Source organism: Canis lupus, chromosome 7 (assembly GCF_003254725.2).
Source record: "Canis lupus dingo isolate Sandy chromosome 7, ASM325472v2, whole genome shotgun sequence".
NCBI classification, from domain to species: domain Eukaryota; kingdom Metazoa; phylum Chordata; class Mammalia; order Carnivora; family Canidae; genus Canis; species Canis lupus.
In genome coordinates, this window is record NC_064249.1 from 56,906,411 (window position 1) to 56,931,952 (window position 25,542).

At 40.6% G+C, this 25,542-nt stretch overlaps 1 protein-coding gene and 1 long non-coding RNA gene across 3 annotated transcripts in view; one reads left to right on the plus strand and one right to left on the minus strand.

The window, feature by feature from the left end:
* Positions 1 to 3,973: 3,973 nt before the first annotated feature.
* LOC118355215 (uncharacterized) lies at positions 3,974 to 6,753 on the minus strand. The gene is made up of 2 exons (XR_004817243.2): positions 6,349 to 6,753; positions 3,974 to 5,944 (listed from the first exon to the last, which is right to left on the minus strand). It is a non-coding gene; the product is annotated as an uncharacterized LOC118355215 (long non-coding RNA).
* A 556-nt stretch (positions 6,754 to 7,309) lies between these two features.
* The window catches only part of GAREM1 (GRB2 associated regulator of MAPK1 subtype 1), a 202,301-nt gene continuing 184,068 nt past the window's right edge, over positions 7,310 to 25,542 (plus strand). Inside the window, exon 1 of one of the 2 annotated variants that reach the window (XM_025429212.3) lies at positions 7,310 to 7,509. In XM_025429212.3, coding sequence (XP_025284997.1) covers positions 7,389 to 7,509 — 121 coding nt within the window. In that variant the 5' untranslated portion in view covers positions 7,310 to 7,388. The remainder of the gene's footprint in view (positions 7,510 to 25,542) is intronic. The other variant, XM_025429213.3, reaches the window with a different exon arrangement.

Here is a 25,542-nt window from a genome sequence, read left to right on the forward strand (position 1 = left end):
TAGAGGACTGGTCAGCAGGGATCTAAAATCTCATTATTTTTCTAGAGAAAGGCTGAGAAACAGAAGCTATCTATAACTGCCTCTGACATTAAAACTCATCTGAAGCTTCAAATTACTGAATGCCAACAGCAAACTCATCAGACATATCCTGCAAAGATTTTGGCACAAGAAAATATTTGATAATATTAACTATTACTTTGGCACTAATAAAATGAAAGTTTTTCTACCCGTGCTTTGCCACATTAAATACATATATTAAGAAAAATCTAAATTATGTCATGATACAGACTCTACTAAATGAAAGGAACCTTAGCTTGTCTACTTCATAATAGCCAATTAAACTATTTCTTTAACCAATTCTTTAAACATATCATTAAAAACAACTTATTAATATATTTGAAATGAATAAATTAGTAATTAGTAATTGTGTTTTATTTTAGTCAAGGATTATATAGCTAACCTATGGATTATATAGCTAATTATATATAGCTATATAGAATTATATAGCTAGAATTATATAGCTAACCTATGGATCACTTGACCATTCCTTTGGAAAGCCTTGCTCAAAATTTACAAAACCACACCAGACCCAGGACTACTTACTACTCATTACCAGCAGCTCCTCAAACTGAGGTCTTGTACTTGATTGGGAGGAAAAACACCATTTACAAAGAGCTATCTGCTTCTCTAAACCCAAACTTATAACCTGTAAAGCTCTACACTACACATTCAGACCCATGATAATTTTGGTAAATTCAATCATTAAATTATCATTTGCCTTTCATTTCTGATTATTCTAGAATTTCACAAGTCCCTACTACTTCAGCCATAATGTTCCCTGTTATGATGAACTGTAGACACCTAATGAACAAAAAAGAACTATTATTTAAAATAGTGGTTTTAACACCATAGGTTACATTATAGGCTGTGAAATAAAATTAGTGGGTCATGACTAATTTTTAAAAAATTAAATATAAAAGAATAGATTACAAGATCAGGATGCAATACACATCAGGAGTACACAAAAAAGCATTATTTCGTAAAACTTGTTTCAGTTATGTATGCATGTGTATACTGGCTTACAATGTGATATGTGTTTAAATGGGGATACAATATGTTGTGTATTGTTTTGAAAAGCAAACATGCCCCAGGATATACAATTTGTAGCTAAGGATATTTTTGGAATAGTTTTCCTTAATGCTCCTATATTGGCACCTATATTGGCTCCTATATATAATATCTGTATTATTTGATTATCTATTTAAGAAAGGCATATACTATATCAAAAGTAAGAAAGAAAGAGATGACAAAGTAAATTTCTGAATATGCTTTTAAATCCTTCCTGAAAGTACCCATATGGGATATGTTTCTTTATGGGACTTCGTATATCCATTTTATCAATAAGATAGATTAGATAAATAGAGAAATGAAAGAAAGATCAATTTATCTGTCTATCTCTCTATCATCTATTGAGAGAGTGTGCCTACTAAATGCCAGGTGCCAGGGATGCAAAGAAATAGAACAAGCCCCTCTGAGGGTAAAATCCTAGTAAGGGAGACCACAAATTAATAAACAATAAGCTAACAATATGCTAATGGTTTTAGTAAATGTTGTAACTGATAGTCTAGAGGTATATCTCCAGTTCAGTGGCAAAAGTGCAGATCTTGATTTCAGTGAAATTCAAATTTTCAAGTGAATGAAAAAAATTGGGAGCCAATCTGATAGGAAGCATTGTTCTTTTCTAGACTTGATGAATAATAATTGTTTATAATCCAAAGATGTAGTGACCTATGAAGTAATCTAGAGCAAGAAGATGACTCATGACTCAGCTTGTTATTCCATTTGACAAACATTAATTGAGTACTTTCCATGTGCCAGGCATGGTAGCAGGAGCCAGACAAACAAAGGTGAATAAAATACATGTTCAGTGCCCATGGTTAATTGCTGTCTAGTAGGGAAAGATAACGTAAAAACAGAAAATAAGTCACAGTGCAATTAGCACAGTTAAGAAGGGGTATTTTCAGGTACAGTGGTGATACAGGAAAATAGGTGATCAGTATCGTGGAGGAGAAGACACAGCATTTCACAAAATGCAAATACAGTAGTCCCTATACAGAGGATACTTCCAAGACCCCAGTGGATGTCTGAAACTTTGATCACTGTGGGGTATGTTTTTTCCTATACATACATGCCTATGATAAAGTTTAGTTTATAAATTAGGCACAGTAAGAGATTAACAACAATAACTATTAATAAAATAGAACAATTATAACGATGTACCATAGTAAGTTATGTAAATTTCATCTCTCTCTCTCAAAGTATCTCTTATTGTACTGTACTCATCTTTCTTCTTGTGATGACTTGAGACAATAAAATGCTGCCAGAGGAGGTGAAGTGAGAGTAGATGAAGTGAGTGATGCAGGCTTGAGACACGGGGACAGGCTACCTCAGACCTTCTGACCATTGGTCGGAAGGAAGATCACCTGCTTCCGGACTGCGGTTAATGGGGACACTGAAATCATGGAAAGCAAAACTGTGGATAAAGGGGGAACTACTGCAGGCGGAGGTGGAATAGGAGATTCACAGGAAGAGAAAGGGAGAAAGGCATTCTGTGCTGACAAAACGATGTCTTCAAGCGTGTGTGTTAGCCTGGTACACTTGGGCAACTACAGGAAGATACTACTGTTATCCTAGGGTGTCAGAATGTGGTCAACAGAAATGAGGCTGGGGAGGCAGACTCAGCCACATCAGGAAAAACTTTTTATATCATGCATTATATTCCACAGATAAGGAGGATACAGATAACTATACAAGGTTTTAGTCAGAGAGTAACTTTTAAGTCAACTCTGACAGTGGCATGGAAATTAATTGAAAGGGAAAAGAATTTGGAGACCTAGAAAACCAGTGGGGCTGTGAACTTTGATATCACACTGAACTGCTAGCACATTATGTGACCCAGGACATGCTGATATGAGGAAAACCAACATGTAATATTTTTATCTTTCAAAGCTGATAATGCAGGGAATTAACAAGTTATGTACGTATAAACAGTAGTTTCACAGTTAGGAAGCTGTGAAGCATCCCTCAGATGAGTTCTATAGTATCATGTGCCAGATTCCCCCTTTGGTTTATCAACATTATTAGATCATCTGAAGAGCCATCAAAGTCACTGCCTGAATCTGCTGTGTGGCAGGGCTGGCTCACTGTGGAAGAAGTTAACCCCACAGACTCTAGATTTGGGAAGTGAGGTCTCACAAATGGGAGTAGGATCCTGGGTTTCCCATTTGAGGAATGTTCCTCTCTGCTCCTTGTTAAAGTAAACTGCGCTTCCAAAATCTAATCATTACCTCACAGCTCCATTTGTCTCTTCATCTTTTCTCTAAAATTTGCCTCAATCAGAGCCAATACTTCTTTTAATAATAACAGTAGGTACTTTCATAGCACTTCCTATGTGTCAGGCACTATTCTAAATGCTCTACATATATTAAATGAGATGAGACAAAAACCCAATGACACAATAACTATTATTATTGTCTTACCTATTCAAGCTGCTATATAACAGATTACCAAAGAAAGGTTGGCTTATAAGCAATAGAAATGTATTTCTCATAGTTCTGGAGGCTTGTTAGTTTAAGATCAAGGTGCTGGCAGATTCCACATCTAAAGAGAGCCGCTTCCTGGTTCATATCCCTAATCCCCTCCCAAAGGCCCCACCTCCAAATACCATCGCTTTGGGGATTAAGTTTTAACATAAGAATTTTGGGGGGGGACACACACAGTTCTATAGCAATGATCCTCATTTTTCATTGAGGAAATAGGAAGTTGCCCAAGATCCCACATAGTAACAGAGGCACTAATCATATCCATGCCACAGGCTCTAGAGTTGATATTTGTAATCACCATAATATGTTGCCTCTCACAAATCTCAATTTTATAAGGTACCTAGTAGGAAATAAGGGACCAGTACATGGAATTTTGCTTTATAGAAAACTTTATTCCTGTACCCAGTTGTTATGCCTTTAACTACATGATTTGCATTGGTCCAACAATCTTAAACATAATTCCTCATACTATGTTTGGAAGTGCAGTTCAGCCAGATGGAAAGATTACTTTCTTAGTTGATTTTCCTTACAGCTTAACCAGAACCCTCTCCGTTATCACAGATAAGATCTTTCTGTAAGCATTCTCCTAGGACATGAGACTTACATAAGAATTTGTAGCTCGTTAAAGTGTCTTCTTTTTAATACTCAAGATTAAAATGAAGCCTTTTCTGTAAGGTCCGCAGTAAGAGCAAATCTAATGTAAGTCTTTTATTGATTAAAAAAAAAAACTTAACTGCATTAATCTTTTTACTTTTTTTTCTTGTCTTTGGGTCATAAGTCACCAATTCTTGCAGGAGAGGGAATTATAGGAATTTTGTTCCCTGAAACTTTTATTTTTTTAGATTTTACTTATTTATTTGAGAGTGAGAGAGCATGAGCAGGGGGAGGGGTAGAGAGAGAGGAAGAAGCAGGCTTCCTGCTGAGTGGGAAGCCCAACATGGGATTCAATCTTGGGACTCCAGAATCATGACCTGAGCAGAAGGCAGAGGCTTAACAGACTGAGCCACCCAGGCACCCCTGTTCCCTGACACTTTTTTTTTTTCCAAATATTTAATTTATTTATTCATGACAGACAGAGAGAGAGGCAGAGACATAGGCAGAGGCAGAAGCAGGCTTCATTCAAGGAGCCCGAAGTGGGACTCCATCCTGGAACTTGGGGATCACACCTTGGGCCCGAGGTAGGCGCTAAACCACTGAGCCACCATGCATCCCCTCCCTGACACTTTCAAAGAGGATATCATAACAGCAGAAAATTATTTTTTAAAAAAGAAATCATTCTATCATATAAGGTTTTAGAATCTACTTACTGGTGGAAGGACCTCCACCCTGCCCATTCTTAAACATTTCCTATGTCAGGGCACCTGAGTGGCTCAGTGGTTGAGCATCTGCCTTTGGCTCAGCTCATGATCCCTGGGTCCTGGGATCCAGTCCTGCATGGGGCTCCCTGCATGGAGCCTGCTCCTCCTTCTGTCTATGTCTCTGCCTCTCTCTCTCTGTGTGTCTGTCAAGAGTAAATAAAATCTCTCTTTTTTTAAAGATTTTATTTATTTATTCATGAGAGACACACACAGAGAGGCACAGAAAAAAAAAGGTTTTCTATGTCATTTTCGGAGTCTAGATTTTATCTCTGCAAAAAAAATTATTTAAATTGTGAGGAGCACCAGGTGATGTATGGAATCAGTGAATCACTATATTGTACACCTGAAACTAATATTTGCACTGTATGTTAACCAACTGGAATTAAAAACTTAAAAAGAGGGCAGTCCCGGTGGCCCAGTGGTTTATTATTGTTATTATTAGGTAAATTCTATGACCAACGTGGGGTTGGAACTCAGGACACCTAGATCAAGGGTGGCATGCTCTACCCCCTGAGCCAGCCAGGCAGCTCTAGCTCCTTACACTTTTTCAAAATTCTTCTTTAGGTGAGCAAAATCTTAGAACTGTAATGGGCCTGTGATCCTGAGTATAATAACATATTAAAATATTTCTGACTTCCCCCCCCCCCAGGACTTTAAAAAAGAAAATCTTGATGCGCATGACATAAAGGTCAACATTTTCTGCAAAAACAACTTTGTGAAAATTGTTGCCAATGCTTCAAAGTGAGAGGACAAGGAAGGCGAGCGTAGAAGAATCTCCGTGTTCTTCTTCAGTTGCTAATGTTGGGGCTTATTCCTCGGCACAGACCCAAGGCAGCCCGCTGAAAGGCAGCGGGGGGAGGGGAGCGGGGGAATTCAAGACCCCTTGGGTGGGCCAAGCAGGTGCTTGTTGGTGTTGAGAACGAAGAGCTGATACGCAACCCTCTCGCCCGGCAACCACTCACTTCTGGTAGTGTAAAATAAAGCCTGCAAAAGATTAGGGTACACTTAGATAAAGAGGAATTCTACAGCCCCCTTCACCCCCTGAGCGGCGCCCGCAGCGAGCAGGCCATGCGTGCGCCACACTGGAGGCAACAACGGTTTATCATGGGAAGCAAACCGGGGATTGGAGTCCCAGCACTGCTGTGTACAGGCCGAACTACCTCGGTATGCATGTCCGCAAGAGGGGGGCCATCCCGACCTTACAGCCTGGAAGAGGACAACCGGGAAAAGCGTGTGACGACAGTGGCCCCGCTAGGCTCCGGGGACCCCCTTGGCGAGCTTATGGGGGCTGGTGACCTCCCAGCCCGCGGTCTGCAGCGTCGCGTCCGGACAACGAAGGGACTGACCCGAACGGTCACCTCCCCTTCTGGGGGGCACTAATCACCCACCGTCGCCCTTCTCCGTCTCGGCGCCTGGGTGTTTTCCGGGCCGGGCTGCCCTGCAAAGTCTAGCCTGGCAGGATCAACTCCCACCGCGTCTGCAGAGTTGCGGGGTCGCGGGGAGGAGCGGCCAGGGGCGCCCCACGCCTGCCTCTGCGCTCCGGGCGCGTCGGGGCCCGCTCAGGAGGGGGCGCCGAGGGGTCCCCCGCGGGCAGGGCGGGCGGCAGCGAGGCGGGGGCCCGACGCCACCGCCCGGAGGAAGCTCGCCGAGCTCGCTGCGCCGGCGCTGGGCTCCGGGAAGCAGCCGCGCGGGAGGGTGCAGGGCGCCGGAGCGGTCGGACGGGGGAGCGAGAGCCAAGCTCGCGGAGCGCGCCGAGCCGCAGGCGGCGGAGGCGGAGGCTGCGGCCGCGGCCGGGAGGCGCACGCCCCGGGGAGCCCGCGGGGCCGCGGGAGGCGGAGGCCGCGCGGGAGGCGGGGCGGGCGGCGCCCGGGAGGCGGGCGCGGGCGCGGGGGCGGGGGCGGGGGCGGCGTCTCCCCGCGCTGCGCAGGCGTTGCTCGCACCTTGTTGGTCAGTGCTGGGAGCGCTGCTATGGCGTTTCTCAGCCCCGCGGCTCCTCCTCACACGCTCGAGGCGGCGGGGAGGAGGGGTGAGGGGAGGAGGCGGCGAGCGGGCGGCCGCCGCAGCTGCAGACCCGGGGCCGGCGAGGGAGGCGGAGCGCGAGCCGCCGCAGCCACCCCGGCCGCCGCCGCCGCCGCCGCCGCCGCCGCCGCCGCCGCCCCCCCCCGCAGGCGCGGGGCCGCTGCGAGTCCTGCCCGGGCTTGAGGGCACGCGGGGCGCCCGGCCATGCCCCGCGGCCGCGGCTGAGCCGGGCGCGGGCCCCCTCCCTCCGGCCGCCTCTGCGCCGTGCCCCGCGCTGCCCGCGGCCGGAGTGCCCGGCGCCTCCCGCGCGCCCCTGACCGCGAGCGCGAGCAGTCGCGGCCGCCGAGGCGCGGGTGGTGCCGGCGGCGGCGGCGGCGGCGGGAGCGCGGGGCAGGAGGAGGCGGGGAAGATGGACCCGGCGCCCTCCCTGGGCTGCAGCCTCAAGGATGTGAAGTGGAGCTCGGTGGCCGTTCCGCTCGACCTGCTGGTCAGCACTTACCGGCTGCCCCAGATCGCGCGGCTGGACAGCGGTGAGTCCCGGCCCGGCCGCCGGCGCAGGGCGCACCGGCGGGGACCGCAGTCTCGGCGCGGGTGTGCGCGCGGGTGCTGGGGTGGGGGGAGCGGGCGGGGAGTGGGCTGCACGCCCCCCGGCGCCTTGCTCCCAGCTGCCCCCCCGCCCCCCGCAGCAGCTAGAGATGTGAAAATCAGAGCCCTTGCAGTGTAATTAAAAAGGACGCCTTAAGAAAAAAAAAAAAATCAACATTGGGGAAACCTCTGCGGATCGTAATTTTGGAGGCGAGCTGTCCCTCCCCACCCGCCTGCAAGAATTACTCAACCTGGGAAAAGAAACCCTGAAGAGTTATCTTAGGCAACTTTCTTACAAAATCATTGTGCTTCGGGTGGCATCTTTATTTTGGATGCTCTCCTTCCCCTCCCCCCCCCCCCCCGCCCCAGGAGAACAGCAGATTTAAGAGGAAAAGCTCCTGGGTGACCAGTGAAAGGGATCACATTTCCCAGAGACCTTTTATTACAGCTTGTCTGTTTTGTTTAACTGAACTGAAAGTAATTTGGGGCTGAGCGTAGAAAATGTTTTTTAGCAGAAGTGATGGTATGCTTCAGGTTAATTATTAGCTTAGCACATTTCAAGGCTGGAAAAAAAAAAAATTTGAGGCTCCAAAACCTGTATTGATTTGGAACCTGAGCTCTCAACTAAGAAATCCCTGTATTTCCTGAAACTGACCACCAGAAACCAACCAAACATCCCCCAGCTGTTGGTTCTGCGGCGTGACATCTGCAAACAAGTGCATAACTGTCCAGCAAGTAGACCCCTTTCAGTTTGAATCGTAACATGTTCGGTGGCAATTTAGCTGTGTTTTGTGTTTTTTCACAATAACATCAGTTGCTTTGGGCTTCTTGTAATTTCATACTGTCTCCAGAAACATGCTTGCTCTGCCATGGGAGGCACTTGGGCCCAGGCTGGCAGGCAAGCAGATAGAACTGTGGTCACACAGGCCAAGTCAGAAGAGCACTGAGCAGAAAGATGTCATTTCAAGTCACAAGGATTTGGGTTACTCCTTTACTGGAGTACAAGAGTGTGTAATATGAGATGTATAAACGTCCAAAGGCATTTTTATTCTGTTTCTTATCTGTGGGGTCAGATTAGATGTTTGAAGTACTGATGTGAGAAATAAATGCAAGAAAGTTCATGAAAGCAATCTTGGCGTGTTTGGTTGGTCTTGGTAGTGGTGGGAATAAACAAGGAGTTTTCAAACTAGTATTGAAATGCAGATGAACCCAGGAGTGACAGGTAGTGTGTTGAGACATTTCTGCATATAGTGGAGGTGGTTAAGTGTTCCTGGCTTTAATTGTGTTTCTGCAGGTCTGAATGTGTGTGTGTGTGTGTGTATTCAGTGTTTCATTTCCTCTTCCGCTGTGCAAAATTGTGTATGTTGGAAGGTTTTGAGTCCTCACCTTTTCCGACCTTCTCTCATCACTGCACGCTGCCAAAACTTCTTACCTAGGCAGAGAGCATTGATGCATGTGGTATAAAAGTCACCCAAACGCTTCATTAAATTGAAAGTTTAAAGAGGCTGAATGTCAGTTGCAGATATAACTTTTAGCTTTATTATCTGCTTTCCTATCCCTGTCATTCATAAGAAGGATCTGAATCAGCAGTGTACTCATCCCACACTTCTTTTTAAAATTAGGACGTGGGTAGCAAGTCTTAACACTGTGTCCTTTCAAAGCTGTGGAGTGGATTTTGATCACTGTGTAGTTCTTTATTGTAAATTTTCACTTATTACCACTTGAGAATCAACAGTGGCACACACAAATTTGGAATCTTAGTCAAATACTGCTTGATACTCTGTTTCTTTCATTTAACAATCCCATCTTAATTTTTTTGTTGTTGTTTTTAATAGCTGCATAATATTCCAGGGGATGCCTATCCTGTATAATCTTGATCCTTGTGGTGGACATCAGCTGTTTCATTTTTTACTATTACTAGTTGGTGATGTAATGAAGACCCTTACCCATAAATCTGTTTGTTTGAGTTGGTGTGTATTCCTGCCTTTCTGAATAAGTATGTGAATCTTTTTTGAGTCCTTCATATACATTGTCAGATTGCTTCAGAGTCTAAAGGTGATACTCATTTCAACTACCATGAGAACTGTAGGAGTACCACTCTCCCCACAGCCTGACAATATTAGGTATTCTTTTTAAAAAACAAAACAAAACTTGGCTGATTCAGTGAGGGGAAGTGTTAGCTTACTAATTAAATTAGTATAGCCTTTCAAAGAGTCAATCATTGAATTCACAGCAATGTTTAGGACATGTTAAGGACACGTGGCCATATTTATAAAAGCTGTAGGTGAAATCTCAAGTTTTGTGCTCTCCTCATTTTGTGTCTTTTGGCTAGTTTTAGTATTACCAGGTACATTTTACACACACACACACACACACACACACACACACACACACACCGTACTTAGACATGAAAGGTAGTCATTTTCCAAATCACTTATTTTAAAAGAGACTGGAAAGAAACTGAAAAACATGCCACTAGTTGACATTATGCCAAGAGAGAACTATTGGCTAATTTTAAGTAGCCATTGAAGACCATTAAACACCTAATTTCATACCTGTTGATTATTAAATGCCTACTATGTGCTGTATATTTCTAGGTGCTTGGTGCATGTTGCCTCAAATCCTTGGCACACCATTTTAAGAACTTTGAGAGCCTAAGATTCAGAGAAATTGAGTGACATACTTGGTAAATGTGTGGAGTGGGATTTTCAGCCAACTTTCTGACTCTAAAGAAAGACCTTTTATCTCAAACTTTACCTCCTCATACTAAATGGGAGTAGGTTTAAAGTAGGTCTAATGTCTACTCTAAATAGCCCCACTGTCTCTCTGAGAGCTTGAGGACCGGAAAGTCAATATTTTTCAAACAGTGTAGACACCGAATTAAGTGCTGGCCTCATCCATCATATTTAGCTACTTTCTGCTTCCCAAAGGAGTGGCTGACAAGACGAAAGGGGCAGTGGGGAAGAAGAGAGTACAAAATCAGAAAAAGAAGGAAAAACATGGTATCTGAGGGTTTACGTACGTAGATGTGCCTGTTGAGATTATTCTTCCTTACATTTGCCATACTTAAAATACTAACTACGCAGTAAAGAACTCTTCAGTTCTTTGCATAATGCATGTTACTCATGAAATGCCAGTCAGATAGACACATTTAATATTGCATTCCCAGTGGTGAAATTTGTCATCGGATGATAAGGGAAATACAAAATGGTGAGCCTTCATGGTACTGCCTCATGAATTTTTGTGGAAAACACAAAGAAAAGTACCCAAGAAGTAGCAGTTCTCCTTAGGGAGTGAGATACAAGCTCATCAGCCAGGGGCTAACCCCATGAACAATGCAGCTGAAATCAGATATTTAACCTGGTCATCAGTCTTAGAAACTGTTGGGTGTAGAATCGGGTTCAACAAATGTGTTTTAGACCAAGAAGAGGGTGGAGCAAATGCTAATCCCAACCCCATCTCCACCCTGTCCTAACTCAAAAGTAGGTTGGTGGGAAATTGCTCATTCTTTATCTCTTCAGTTATTTTGCCTTGGAAAGGTTCCAGTGGTTTAGTCTATAGCAGCTTTTTTCCACCTTTTTTGTTCTTGTAACTCCTAGGAAATCCTGTAGGAGTCTGTATCCTAAGCACATTTTTAAGCCAGTTGCTAAAACTTTTCATCTTGAGTTTAAACAGTTGTAAAGGATGTCATTTTTCAGCATATTATAAATCTTGACCTTTTAAATTGTTACGTCATTGAAAATACGAGGTCTATAATTGATTCCCAGCATCATTCATTTAATCATCATTCATTTTAAGAACGAATAAGTTCTTAAACAGTTAAAATCTTTTATACCTTTTTTTCCCTTAAATTCATATTTCCTTGAATAGGTTTTCCTTCCCCTACAGAATTCTATCCCAATCTAATATATTTTTATGTTTGACAGTGTCTTGTTTGATCACTGGCATTCTTTCTGAATTGAAACCAAGCATTTTGTATTTCTTTTGACTTTAAGGCTCTTGGTATTTGAATATTTCGGGTTGTCTGAAATGAAAAATTAGAAATTACCTGATTTAGAAAAGAAATTGCTATGGGATGCTGAAGACTCACTCCTTTACTCGCATTAGTGTTTTTTGTTTGTTTCTTTGTTAGTTGCCTGGAGGTCTTTACACCCTGGGGTATTGCAGTTTAGAAAGAGCTAAAGATGCATTGTTTCCGTAAAGTGGGTGAAGGGTCTTTGTGAGGGGGAGGTGGTGGAGGACAGCTTCCTTTCATCATGGGATGGATGTCCCTCCATCATAGCTGTGATCCCCAGATCAGTTTTTAGACAAGAGAATATTGAGGAGTTGGAGCTCTAGAAATGGACTCCCTTACAGCTCTGATGGGAAATACTGGCTTTGCATCAGACATGTACCCCTGTTCAAAGAGTGCTGGCCTACATCAGTGAAAGATGCGTTAGTTATTGGCCCTGTTTGCTGAAAGTAAGAGGAATACCAAGCCTGCATGGAATGACCAGGAGGGAGAAAATGATGGTAGCAGTTGGAGGCAGCTGCAATGATGGATTGGCAGCAACCTCTCCTTTCCAACTGTGCAGAGGAATCCGAGCTGATGCTGAGGCCCAGGTGTGTTGGCACTGTGGAAACTTGGTCCTTGTTTTGTGCTGAAGTGCCTCTCTGACAACCATGTAAATGCCTCAAAGGCTGGAATAATAGAGACATGAACACTCTGAACACAGAGAGGCTCCATGTGGTTGTTGGCAGATGTCACAGGTGTTCTAGATCTGTGTCTTATTTTTGAAATTAGGTTCTCAGAATCTCCATGATTGATGTGTATATAATTTTTTTTTTCTAAATTAACCTAGTGTAAATATTATTCTCAGAAGATATGCTTTTCCATGGCTTCATTTCCTCTGACATTCTATGTTGTAAGAGGGTATATATGCCCCAGGTGGGAGAGACAGTAGTTTAAAGGATGCTGGGTTTGAAGCCTAGAGACCTCTGTTCAGGTTTAGGAGCTGCCATTTCATAGTTACATGATCTTGGTCAGGTGTCTTAATAACCCCCTTGATTTGTAGTTCTCTCATGCAGAAAAAGATGTACATTATACTGGTCCATGTATCTCCTAGTTATTGATATATTTGTTTATTCAGTCAGCTAATATTTAGTAAGCCCCTGCTATGTGTCAAGCCCTGTTGTAAGTATGGGGAAAATAAAACTGAAGAAGTCAGGAATCTCTGTCCCCATGCAGTCTGCATTTTTGTATATCTGCCCACTTTGAGAATTAAATGCAGTAATATATGTGAAATACATGTGTATTGCAAAATAGCACACATACATAAGATTGAAGTAGTGGAGTTGCAGACCGGTTGAGAGGGATGCTTCAGAGTGTATCAGAAGTGCATTGAATAATACTTTTTTATTTTTTGTGTGGTTAAAGATACTGAGGTAAGTGCTCTGGGTAAGTTGAGTCTTTTTCCTTTTGAGCGTTCCAGATCCGATAATCCACAGGTTATAAAAAAGGTGGTGTAAGGTCTTTATCAGAGAGAATGTGTTATGAACTAACCCAAGATTGGGAAGGAAGTTAGGAAAGAAACTTTTTAAATTTTTTTAAAATTTATTTATGATAGTCACAGAGAGAGAGAGAGAGAGAGAGGCAGAGACATAGGCAGAGGGAGAAGCAGGCTCCATGCACCGGGAGCCCGACGTGGGATTTGATCCTGGGTCTCCAGGATCACGCCCTAGGCCAAAGGCAAGCACTAAACCGCTGCGTCACCCAGGGATCTCAGGAAAGAAACTTTTAACAATCCAGAATCACATGCAAGTCCGACCAAATAAATGCTACCAAGATACTGGAATCTTTGTCTAGTGTTGCTACTTTTACTGGATTGATGATGATTTTCTAAGCACTTACGTAACTGTTAGGAAAGGAGTGCCTTGTATCATGTTATATACCAAGTGGGTGATGAAGAAAGCCTCTTCAGTATTCTTTTATATGCCATATTCTTTTACTTTCTTCTGGTTGCCACCTATTCTAATTGGCCATGCCTATAAATTAATGAAAAAAGACTGGGAAAGGACCTTTGGAGGACAATACACAGTGATGTATAAGCATTCAGACCCATAAGACAAGATGTGGACATAGCTATTTCAGTGCTCTTGCTTTTCAAGAAAGGTGGCTGTCTTGAAAGCCATAAGATAATCGGTTGTCTGTAAAAGGAAAACTGGTTTGACCATTGCGATTAACTATATCATAGTTTGAAGAGCATATTGGAGTCTCTTTTGCTCATTTGGCTTCCTTATTGAAATAGAAGTCCTAGTAGGCCAGCTTGTAAACTCGTTTATTTTCAAGATTCCTAAGGTATCTGTCTTTTCACTTCCTGAGCTGCAGTTCTAGGAAGACTCATAAACTCCCTCTGGTCTTTAGCAGGACTATCAATCTTGAGAACACCAGCTATTTGATGTCACTTGAAAAATAACTTTTATTCCTGGTTTATGTATTATTTTGTCATATTAGACAACATAGAAAAGACCAGCTAAAATATTTTAAATCTCATGGGACTTAAGCTGTTTAGAAGACATTTCCATAAGAAGATGCTCCCCTACATCTCAGCTACTTCCCACCCCTGCTCGTTAGTGGAATAAAAATGTTTACTTGAATTTCAGGTTAAAATTTTACTTAAGGTTTCAGGTTTTTTTTTTACTATCTCCCAGTTCTTAGCTTAATGCCTGGCATATAAGAGGTATTTCATAAGCAGTTAATAAATGAATCAGCAAATCTCAGGATTAAAAATTTTCGGGTCCAAAATATCTATATACTAAAGCATCTATGACCTCTGCACATTTGAGATAGAATTTTATTTTGTTTCCACTGTAATAGACATATTCATAAATACAGAAATTAGAACTGAGGTAGTCTGTCCTAAAATTAGCAATAGGTAAAATAAAGACTTGGTTGATCATCATGAAATAATGATTTTTTTAAAGATTTTATTTATTTATTTGAGAGAGAGAGAGAGAGTGAGCAACAGAGGGCACAAGCGGGGGGAGAGGGAGAGGGAGAGGGAGAAGCAGACTCCCTCACTGAGCAGGACCCCAGGATCATGATCTGAGGCAAAGGCAGACGCCTAACCAACTGAGCCACCTGGGTGCCCTTGAAATAATGATTCTTAGGATCATTAGTTATTAATATTTTAAAAATTTATTTCTAGAAATTATAACTCCTTTTTAGATTTTTTGCTCTCTTGATAGTTCTTTTGTTCTGTAATTAAGATGCCTGCGGTATATATTACTTCTAGCTATATCATTGAAATTTTAATCTTGTTTGGACTAGAATACCATAAATCTTGGGAATTAGTCAACTCTTACACTATAATGAAGAATAGGACTGATGGATAGTCAGCTAACCATTTAATTCTCCAATGTTTTATCTTCTCAGGGTACCAGGGATTTTACTTCTAAGCAAAGTAAGCCATTTGGTTTAAATAGTGTTACAAAACTACAACTGCTAATTTGGTACAGTTGTCATCTTCCTAGAATAGCCCCAAGATTGACTTGAAACTTTAGTGTCTTAATCCCAGACAATGAGTTTCCTTTTATGCTCTTGTGGGAGTATTACATGGTGGTAAAAGAAGGAAAAAACAATGTTCCCAAGCCTTTTTCCAGTTTTGTGGATGAATTACTTTGTAATTTAAGGGCAAGTTATTTTAATTGATTCTGCTAATTCTTAAACTTAGTTTGAAGTATTTAAATATCACATTGAATTTAAAATGCAATGCGAAGTCTTATAGTTATGAAAATATTTGTTATTTAGGTTAATATTTGACATCTTCAGTAAGTTATTATAAGTAGGCCTGGTTATAGCTTAAAAGGGAATGTGAATAGCGTTTAAAGTTGTATCCCTGTGAAGGTTTAAAAGAAGTTATGTTCTGTTTGTTTCTCTCCACTAGTAGAGGAAAACTTCCTTGGTCAGATATTTTCTTTTTCAAATATGACAGTTTTCTCAATACCAGACTATATGATGTTAGAAATGAACATTTGTTCTTGTTAATTAGTTCAGATAATTAGTTCACATTGACAGTGTTTTCCTCTTTGCAGGGAACTAGACTCAAATATCTAAAAGTAACAAATGTTTACTTTTCTATTTTAATATTCTGTTACCTTGTTGGTAATTAGGAAGCTCTGGTTATAGCAGATTTTGTCATCCATTCAAAAATGGATTAGTGAAATGCTTCAGGAAACCCCTTGTGTAACTTCAGGACCTCCATCCCTGCAGGTGTTATACTCATGACTGATACTCACTTTGAATTGCCTCTTTCTTCCTTTAGCAGCAACAAGCGAGCAAAAGGTGGTTGGAATCCAAGAACTCCATTCTCCGGAAGCAAAGCATTCATTCCATTGTCCTTGCTGGTCCTCAGAAAGCTTATGCTTGAGATCTTTTAGTCTGTTTCAGGTTAACAGTTGAATTAATGCAAGGTCCATTTTTACCTGGAACCACTGACCCACAAAATCAATCAAGCACCAGACCCAAGTTAAAAACAGTTTAATTAGTTGTGTCTAAAGAGAGAGTTCTAGAAGATACAGATTATCTACTTAAAAATAAGTAAGTAATGTGAGGCTTTATACAGATACTCTGCTGGGTTTTTTTCCTCCCTCCTGTTTATTTTGATTCCATCTTTTGGGAGAAAGGAGAGCTGCTGAGAATAGACAAGATCAGAAGAAATTTTCCCAAGCTCATCATGGCCAGGTACATCAGTTAGGGTTAATTTTAGTCATGTATAACAGGAAAAAAAATAGATATTTTTATACAACATGGAGATTTCTTTCTTTTCATATAAGAGGAGTCTGAAGGTGCATATTCCAGGATAGGTAGAGCAGATCCAGAGTCAAGGATCCAGGCTCCTCGCGTCTTCCTGCTCTTCATCCTTAGGAGATGGTTTTTACTTCCTGGTCCTCAGTGGCTGCTGAAGCTCTAGCCATCATGTCTGCATCTCATACAGCAGGAAGGATAAAAGGGTATGCCTGGGCAGCCCCTGTGGTGCAGCGGTTTAGCGCCGCCTACAGCCCGGAGTGTGATCCTGGAGACCCTGGATTGAGTCCCACGTTGGGCTCTCTGCCTCTCTCTATCTGTGTCTCTATGAGTAAATAAATGAAATCTTAAAAAAAAAAAAAAAAAAAAAAGGGTATGCCTTACCACCAGTCCTAACACAGCACTTCACTGGCCTCTCACTGTCAGGACTTCCCCCTTGATAGGCAGGAAAGTAAGGAGCTGAAGTCTTGACACAATACCCGGTGGTTCTCGCTACAGGAGAGGGGAGCATTGGGGATTGGGAGCTGTTTAGCAGTCTCTACCACTTGGATTTGTGCTTAGATGCTTTTTCTTCACCTTTTTTCCTACACAGAACTTACCAAATAACTATACATTTGGCCCTAATTCCTTAACATCTTCTTCTTCTTTTTAAAAAGATTTTATTTATTCTTGAGAGACACAGAGAGAGAGAGGCAGAGACATAGGCAGAGGAGAAGCAGGCTCCCTGCAAGGAGCCTGATGTGGGACTCTATCCGGGACCCCGGGATCATGCCCTGAGCCAAAGGCAGATGCCCAACCGTTGGGCCACCCAGGTGTCCCTTCTTTACATCTTCTTGTTCAGGTTTTTCTTAGCTCAGATAGTATGAATCCCTTGCTCCAGCTTTTCTCTTCATCCTTGAGCATGAACTAAAACCTTAAAGTAGTTCCATTTAAAGGCCCTCTATTAGATGTGAAAGTACTGTATAAGTATATCATGAAAAGTTGTGTACTTATAAAAAATTATTGTTACAAGACACTCCTCACATTCTTTTTTGACTTGTATGCTTTTCAGACTTTTTCTCTGATCTTATGCACCCAATGGAATAGTTAGTTGTCCAGTTTTTTAAAGATGCTTTCTCCCTCCCCCTCCACTACTTTATTCCTTTTGCCAGAAAGGCTTGGTGGTTATGTTTTAAAAAGATATGTACTCTTTTCTTTCAGATATCATTATTGAGAATTTGGAAAATAGAGATCAGAAAATGACAAAAATGAATATCACTTTTAATTCCAGAAGTATGTAACTTATTATATAACCATTATTAACATTTTCCTATTATGCAGGCATGTAGACTATAAAGGTGGGGGAAAAATGTGGGGCCACACTGTATAAAACTGCATTTTCTTTTTTTTTTTTTTTGTTTTTAAGATTTTATTAATTTATTCATGGGAGACAGAGAGAGAGGCAGAGACACAGGCAGAGGGAGAAGCAGGCTCTATGCAGGGAGCCTGAGGTGGGACTCGATCCCAGGATCATGCCCTGGGCTGAAGGCAGGCGCTAAACCGCTGGGCCACCTGGGCGTCCTAAAACTGCATTTTCAATTTCACATTAGCTCATGAGCATTTTCCTTCTTTCTTAGTATCTCTTGAAAATAAAATTGTTATGACTGAATGGGATTCTGTTATTAGCAATAAATCATTATATTTACCTGACCATGTCTTAGTTGTTAAACATTTGGTTGTTTTGAGTGTCATGTTTTTAAGGGTATCTTTGTAACTGAGTTGGTCAGTTTTATATCATTTTATTATTTTGGGTTCCTGGAAATGGAATTATTATTCAGAATTTATTATTTTTAGATGGTTGATATGTGTTGCTAAATTGTATCCAGGAAAAGTTTGTACCATTATTGCTGAATGGGTAAGCTTATCACTTTGCATGTCACTGAATATCATAATTATTTCTTAGCCTTTGCCAATTTAGATAATTTAAAAATTGGCACTTTTTCTAATTTATGTTTCTTTGATTACTAGTAGAATATCACCGGTAATTTTATCATATTGCTTTTGTGAACTTTAGGAGCTCTTTGTTCTTTTTTTTTTTGCTAGGTTTTTCAAAGCTGTAATAAAAATCAAAATCCTAGCATTCTTTTCTTGGTTTTCAGCAGAGTGTTTATATAAATAATCTCCAGGTTTCATGTGGGTTTAATTACTTTTTAAAACCTCCCTTCTATTTTTCTTGATGTTCGTAAATAGATAATTACCTCTTCCTGCAACTGGATAATTGTGATTACTTTTCTTTACCTGACTATTGGTTTTAAGTGTTAGGTTCATTGTTGCATTGTGGCCAGTCCTCTGAAGGAAGGAATACTCTTTTATTGCATAAAATAAAATAATCTCATGAAAGTTTTAACCACGCTGTGTATTCATGATGTGAATTTAAGTCATGGAGAGGGGACCCCACAGATACTTTGTTGTTGGTAAAATTTCTATGCATTGCATGAAACTAAGCTGACAGATAAGGTTCATCACTGTTGGGTTTTCAGGGCTAAGAATAAGTTGACAGGTTTACTACATTTGGGGCAATTGGAGTTTTCTATTCTCTGTTTTACAAAAGGTTGACCACAGCAACGTGAGAGCCTGTTGAAGCTTAGAACCTGAGTGCTAATGTGAGAGAATCAATAATAGAGATTCACAGACAATTTCCAGACACTAAGGCGAAAAGCAGATGTGATGGCTTGAATGCCATTTCATTTCTTCTGTTGAATATCTGTGTCAATGTCAACTTCAGTGTGATGTCTAAGAAGCGGGAACCACAGATAAGAGAAAAAGCTCAGTTTAATTCTCTACGTATAGGCAATGATTGATGGGGGGAATAAAATGTGTATCTCTTTACCAACTTGGCACAGAGGATTCTCTGAATAGTTCTGTTTATCAGTGGGTTGAGGTGACAGTTGCTAAAAGTGAAGTATAAGATGACTTTAAGATTATATTTTACTGTCAAAGAAGAAGCCTCAGATTAACTTTACAGTAGATCAAGTGGTTTATGAATTGTTTTCACCCCTTCCCCTAGTCTTTTCTCTCTCTCTTTCTTTCTCTCTCTCTCTCCCCCCCCCACTCACTCACTCTCTCTTCTTTAAAGATTTATTTATTTGAGAGAGAGAGACAGAGAGAACGTGGGAGGAGGGGCAGAGGGAGAGAGGGAATCCCAAGCAGAGTCCCCACTGAGTGCAGAGCCCCACAGGGACAGTGGGGGGTTGAATCTCACGACCCTGAGATGATGACTTGAGATGAAACCAAGAGTTGGGTGCTTAACCCACTGAGCCACCCAGGTGCCCCACTCACTCTTTTTCTTGAGTCAGTTGGGAAGATATCAATTTGAGTAGACTCTATATAATTGAATACTGTGTGATAGATACTATCTATAGGAGTTTTATGCTAATAAGTGGAGACCAGAAAGAAAGGAAGGGGGGAAATACACGAACTAAGTATAAATATCTAGTTTCTAAATTGTCACAGTGAAACAAAACTTCATTTCCCTTGACAATTAACATAATACATCCATTATAAAGAATTTGAATACATAAAAATATTTAAAAACTGAAGATAATCTGAAGTCCTTCCACCTTGAGATAACCACTGTCAACATTTTGGTGACTGTCTTTCTCATGTATCCTCTAGACATACATACACATACATATACATACTCTTAAATTTTACATGAACAAGACATTTTAGGTGTTGTTTGATTTTTCCCTTCACATCAATTCCCATTCCTCCAACCCAACCCTGCCTACTCACTCAACCCACTTTAATCAGTGTATATCTTTCCTGTTTTCTCTCTACTCACATAATGCCACATTGACCCAGATGCACATACAAAGATACATACTGAAACAGAAATCTGTCATTGCTTTATAAAAATGGTTTTATATTATACAGATTTTTGGCCTTTTGCTTATATCTCTCATGCGAATTTTTCTGAATCATCAGGTGTAAAACAAATTTATTCTTTTTTCACAGTTGCATACTATTCCACAGCATGGAACTACTCCTTTTTCTATTGATTGGTGTTCATTCAATTTGTTTCTAAGTATTAGCCTCCTTTGAAGTATACTTCACTAAACCTCCATATATGTAAGTCATTTTGTTCATTGTTTTTTTTTTTTTTAAAGATTTTATTTATTTATTAGAGACACACGGGGAGAGAGAGAGAGAGAGAGAGAGAGAGAGGCAGAGGGAGAGGCAGGCTCCATGCAGGGAGCCTGACGTGGGACTCGATCCCAGGTCTCCAGGATCACGCCCTGGGCTGAAGGTGGCGCTAAACCGCTAAGCCACCAGGGCTGCCCAATTTGCTCATTGTTAATATAGAAGTCTGTGATATCTGTCTCCTATCTTTTATTTCTTTTCCCCAAAACATCTTTGATGGCACTGTCTTACTGATTCTCTTAATTATATATGCAAAGATCAAAATTAATTTTTTTTAGGAAAAATATAGGGGAAAATGGGTCTTCCATTCCAATATCACAGTTCACAGAAGTGGAGTTGATTTAATAGATGTTGCCAAAAAGCTATCCAGAAAGGCTGGAATAATTTGCATTTCCGTCACTGATGTATGAGAATACCAGTTCTCCAAATGTATGTCAACATTAGTATTGTAAAGTTTTAAAAAAATATTTGCCAGCCTAATGGATACAAAATGAGATCTTATTGCTATGTTAATTTGTATTTCCCTATTAGTGATTTTGTGCCCTTTTTATATGATTGGGTAATACTTAGAATGCTCTTTTGCAAATTGAAGTCATACTTTTTGCTGGATTTTCTGTTGTTGACTCATTCTTGGCAATTTCTAGATGCTAATTTGTATATTATAGTAATATTTTCCATATTTACATTTATGTATTGACTTTTTTAATCTTGTATTTATCCATTTCAGAGTTTCTAATTTTTCTAATATTATAAATACAATAATCTTGTATTTATCCATTTCAGAGTTTTCTAAAATTTTCTAATTTTATCCATTTCAGAGTTTAAAGACAGACAAGCCTTTTTCTTGTGATTTGCTCTTGGCTAATTTCTTAGCTAAGAAAGATCTTCCTGACCCCTAGAATGTAGTCTCTTAGATATTCTAGGAAGGTTTACAATTTTTTTATTTAAGTCTTTAATCTGTCTGGAATTAATTTTTGCATATGAGGTAAGATTTTTATTTTTTTTCCAGACTTGTTATGCCAGCCTATTTACTCAAAAGTTTGCTTAGCTACTGAATTGAACTATCTTTGTCAAATTTATTTTGCTCTTTAAAAGTAGAAAAAATACATTTCAACTGCACCTGTCTTTCAGGGAATGCATTGGGCTGTGATCTAAGAATACTTGCAGTTAATGAAATCTGCAAGCAGTCCTTTATTCCTCAAAGAAGAGAAGTGGCTAGGGCCACCCCAGTCTTGACTTACCCTTCTTTTCCAGAGGCTGTGGGAGGCCTAAGATTTGTTTTTCTAAAGAAAATTTTAATTCCTTTTAAAGCTAGCACTACCCTGATGAGGCTGGGAAATGATAGTAACTTGTTAAATGCCTTCTGGAATATAGTCCAGATGCTTTGGCAATAAGTTTTCTCCGGGGAAGAATTTGTTTTAAAATGATACTTTACTAAGCTGCTGTTTGTGTGTGTGTGTGTGTTTGTGTGTGTGTGTGTGTGTGTGTGAGAGAGAGAGAGATTGGAGAGAGAGGCAGAGAATGTACCTTTCAGAACTTAAGCATTTGTAAGTTGCACTCAACTTCAGACTACTTAATTAATAGGAAGTGTATTCCCTCCATTATTTTTTGGATGAGGGGCACACTTTCACACACCGTTCTTTTATTATTTTTATTTTATTTTTAAGATTTTATTTTTAAGTAATCTCTACACCCAGCATGGGGCTTGAACCCACAACCCTGAGAGTTAAGAGTCGCATGCTCCACTGACTGAGTTAGCCAGGTGCCCCTTTCACACACCATTCTTAATGTATATGTGTGTTTATTGCTTAAAAATTTCATAAGGACCCACATCTGTTCATTTTTAAAAACTTAAATTTTCTCTTACATATTCCTTACCTACAAAACTTTGTGGCATTGTCTTCCTGAGTCCTCTCAATTTCACATGCAAGGACCAACATTAAATTTTTTTTAGGAAAAACAAAGGGCAGCTTAGACCTTATATCTCAATGTCAAAATCCAGACATTAATTAATAGGAGAAATAAGTAGAGTGACAAGAGACTCACAACATATGATTCTCTGAAACCTTTTCTCCTACATGATCTCTGCATAAAACTACAACAATCTCAATCCTGCATTCCATGAGAAACTCTAATAGGTTGGAGTCAGGTATGTGTAGAACTTTTATCACTTCTCTTTTTAGATATGTCTTTCTAAGCCATCTGAGAATAGGCGTCTTGTCTTTTCTTCCCATTGTACATTTCACAGGGTGTAGTAGGATTCTGACACAGAGTTTTTGGGATACCCCAGCTTATCCCTAAAGAATTTCAAGCCCTGCCACTACACACACAGGTACCTCCACTCTGTTCTTCACCTTCTGACCTTTTAGCAAGTTCTGGGCAAGGGAGGAATGATAATTCCAGCAGCCACTCCTTTCTACTTCAGTTCAAGGGTTTTAGAGTTCTTTCCCAATCTCTGACTTCTCAAATTATCTCTAAGCTTAGAAGAGACTCAACATGTGAAGATATGTCTTATTTTAGGGCTTACTGAATTATATTTACATATATTAACCTCATGGAAAGAAGGAGAAAAATATTCTTGAGTCTGCGTGAAGCCAGCTCAGCATTAAAATTTTGCTAGAAGAACCTTGAGATTTGGTAATATTATTTAGTCAAAGGCTGTTTAATTTCTTCTGATGTGTTGTGAGAATGTATTTGAAAATGGAAATGGACATATTTCACTAATGCTAAAGTGTGTATTTTAATAGCCCTGAAATTGGGATGCATCTTATAATTAATAGCATGTCATAGTTTAATCAGCCATGTTTATTCTTTCTTGATTGTTGTGAAGTAATGACTGTATTATAAGTGATGGCGTCCTTACTTTTGCGAACTATGGTAGTTCCATGGAGTATCTTTGAGTCAGATAATTTAAAGTGCAGAAGACACATGTGAAACAAAGACTTTTAGTGGGTGTGGGAGATAATGTAAACTGAGAATCAAGGAATGTTCTCTGAACTGTCCATCTCTAATTAAGAAAATATCAGGGCTACATTTAACATTTAACAATGGATAAGGCAAGGTTCCCTGTTCTATACAACCATGGTATGATTTTCCCTCATACTACATTTTTCAGTTACAATAACCTGAGAGTGAGCACTGGGTGTTATATGTTGGCAAATTGAATTTAAATTAAAAAAAAAAAAACTTGATTTCCTTTATAAAACAATTTTATTTATTTATTTATTTATTTATTTATTTATTTATTTATTTGCAAGAGGGAAGGCATGAGTGGAGAGAGGGAGAGGGAGAAGCCAACTCCCAACAGGGGGCCCAATGTGAGGCTCAATCCCAGGACCCTGAGATCATGACCTGAGCCAAAGGCAGATGCTTAACTGACTGAGCCACCCAGGCACCCCCAAAATATCTTGATTTTTATATACCCTACCATACTGTATACTCTGTGAGGGCAGGGACTGCCTTTTGTATTCATCATGGTGTTCCCAGCAGTTTCCAAACTGTCGCCTTGGCAACATGTACATGTTCAGTAGAGCCTGGTTTAAGGGCTGTTCTTTGGCACAATCTTCAACACACACACATACACACTCAGATATCCACAGTATAGTGGGTTGTGTGGTGGCTTCCAAAAAGATGTGTCCGTGTCCAAATAATTGTAAGTTATTTGTTGTCTTATTTGGAAAAGGAGTCTTTGCGGATGTAATTCGAGTCTTGAGATCATCCAGAATTACCTGAGTGGGCTCCAGTGACAAGTGCCATTCCAAGAGGAGAAAGATAGAGGGAGACTTGAGACAGAAGAGGAGGAGGCAGAGGCTGGAGTGATATAGCCACAAACCAAGATTGCCTGAACCTATAAGAAGCTGAAAGAGGCAGGGAATAGAATCTCCCCTAGGGCCTTTCAAGGAAGTGTAGACCTGCCAATAGTTTGATTTTGGACTCTAGGCCTCCAGAACTGTGAGAGTATAAATTTCTGTTGTTTTAAGCCACTCAATTTCTGAAAATTTATTATGGCAACCATAAGAAACTACTACACATACATACACACACACATGCACGAAAAGACACACATATATAAATACACACAATTTTTACTGACCTGTAGTTTTAAAAAGTGACAGATAATCTTTTAAAATTAGAAGTTATAAATATATAACCTTTTTTTCTAAATTTTCAAAATAACAGAATTCACCCTAGCCCCCATCAGAAGCCTGCTGCATACTATGGGACTATGGAATGTGGTTTTTACAATGGTATTCATTTAACAACTGTGGATCCCATGCCTGCTGTCTTACAAGCATCCTTCTAAGTGCTGGGAACACACAGGTGAATAAATGTAGTCCTGATAATGGAGTTCAGAGGCTCACTGGGAGCATATTTATTGACTATTATTTGACTTAGGGTATTGTCTATTCTTAGACAACTATTAACATGTAGTAAGCATAGAAATGCTTCATTCTGTGAGGTCAGCTTAATATTGCCAAGAGCTCTTGAGGAAAGTTTCACAGAAAATGTTGACTACAGAGCTAGTCCCTGAAGAGTGAGTAGAGTTTTGATGGGTTTGGAAGAGGGGGAATGCTGGTTTTTTTTTTTTTAATATTTTATTTATTTATTCATGAGAGACACACACAGAGACAGACACAGGCAGAGGAGAAGCAGGCTCCATGCAGGGAGCCCGACGTGGGACTCGATCCCAGGTCTCCAGGGTCACGTCCTGGGCTGAAGGCGGTGCTAAAGCGCTGGGCCACCCGGGCTGCCCTGGAATGCTGTTTCTAACAGAGGTTAGGAACGTCCTGGACAGAAGCAGCTGATGGAGGGTGATAGGAGATGAGGCCCCAAAGGCAAGTTGGAAGCAGATTTTGAAGAGCTGCAACATGTTGAAGTTGGACCTTTATCTTGTGGCTAAACTGGTGGCTCTTAGCCTTTTGCCCCCCTTCCAGGACACAGATAACAGAAGGTGTTAGGACAGAATACAGGCATAGCTTGGAGATACAGCAGGTTTGGTTCCAGAGCACCA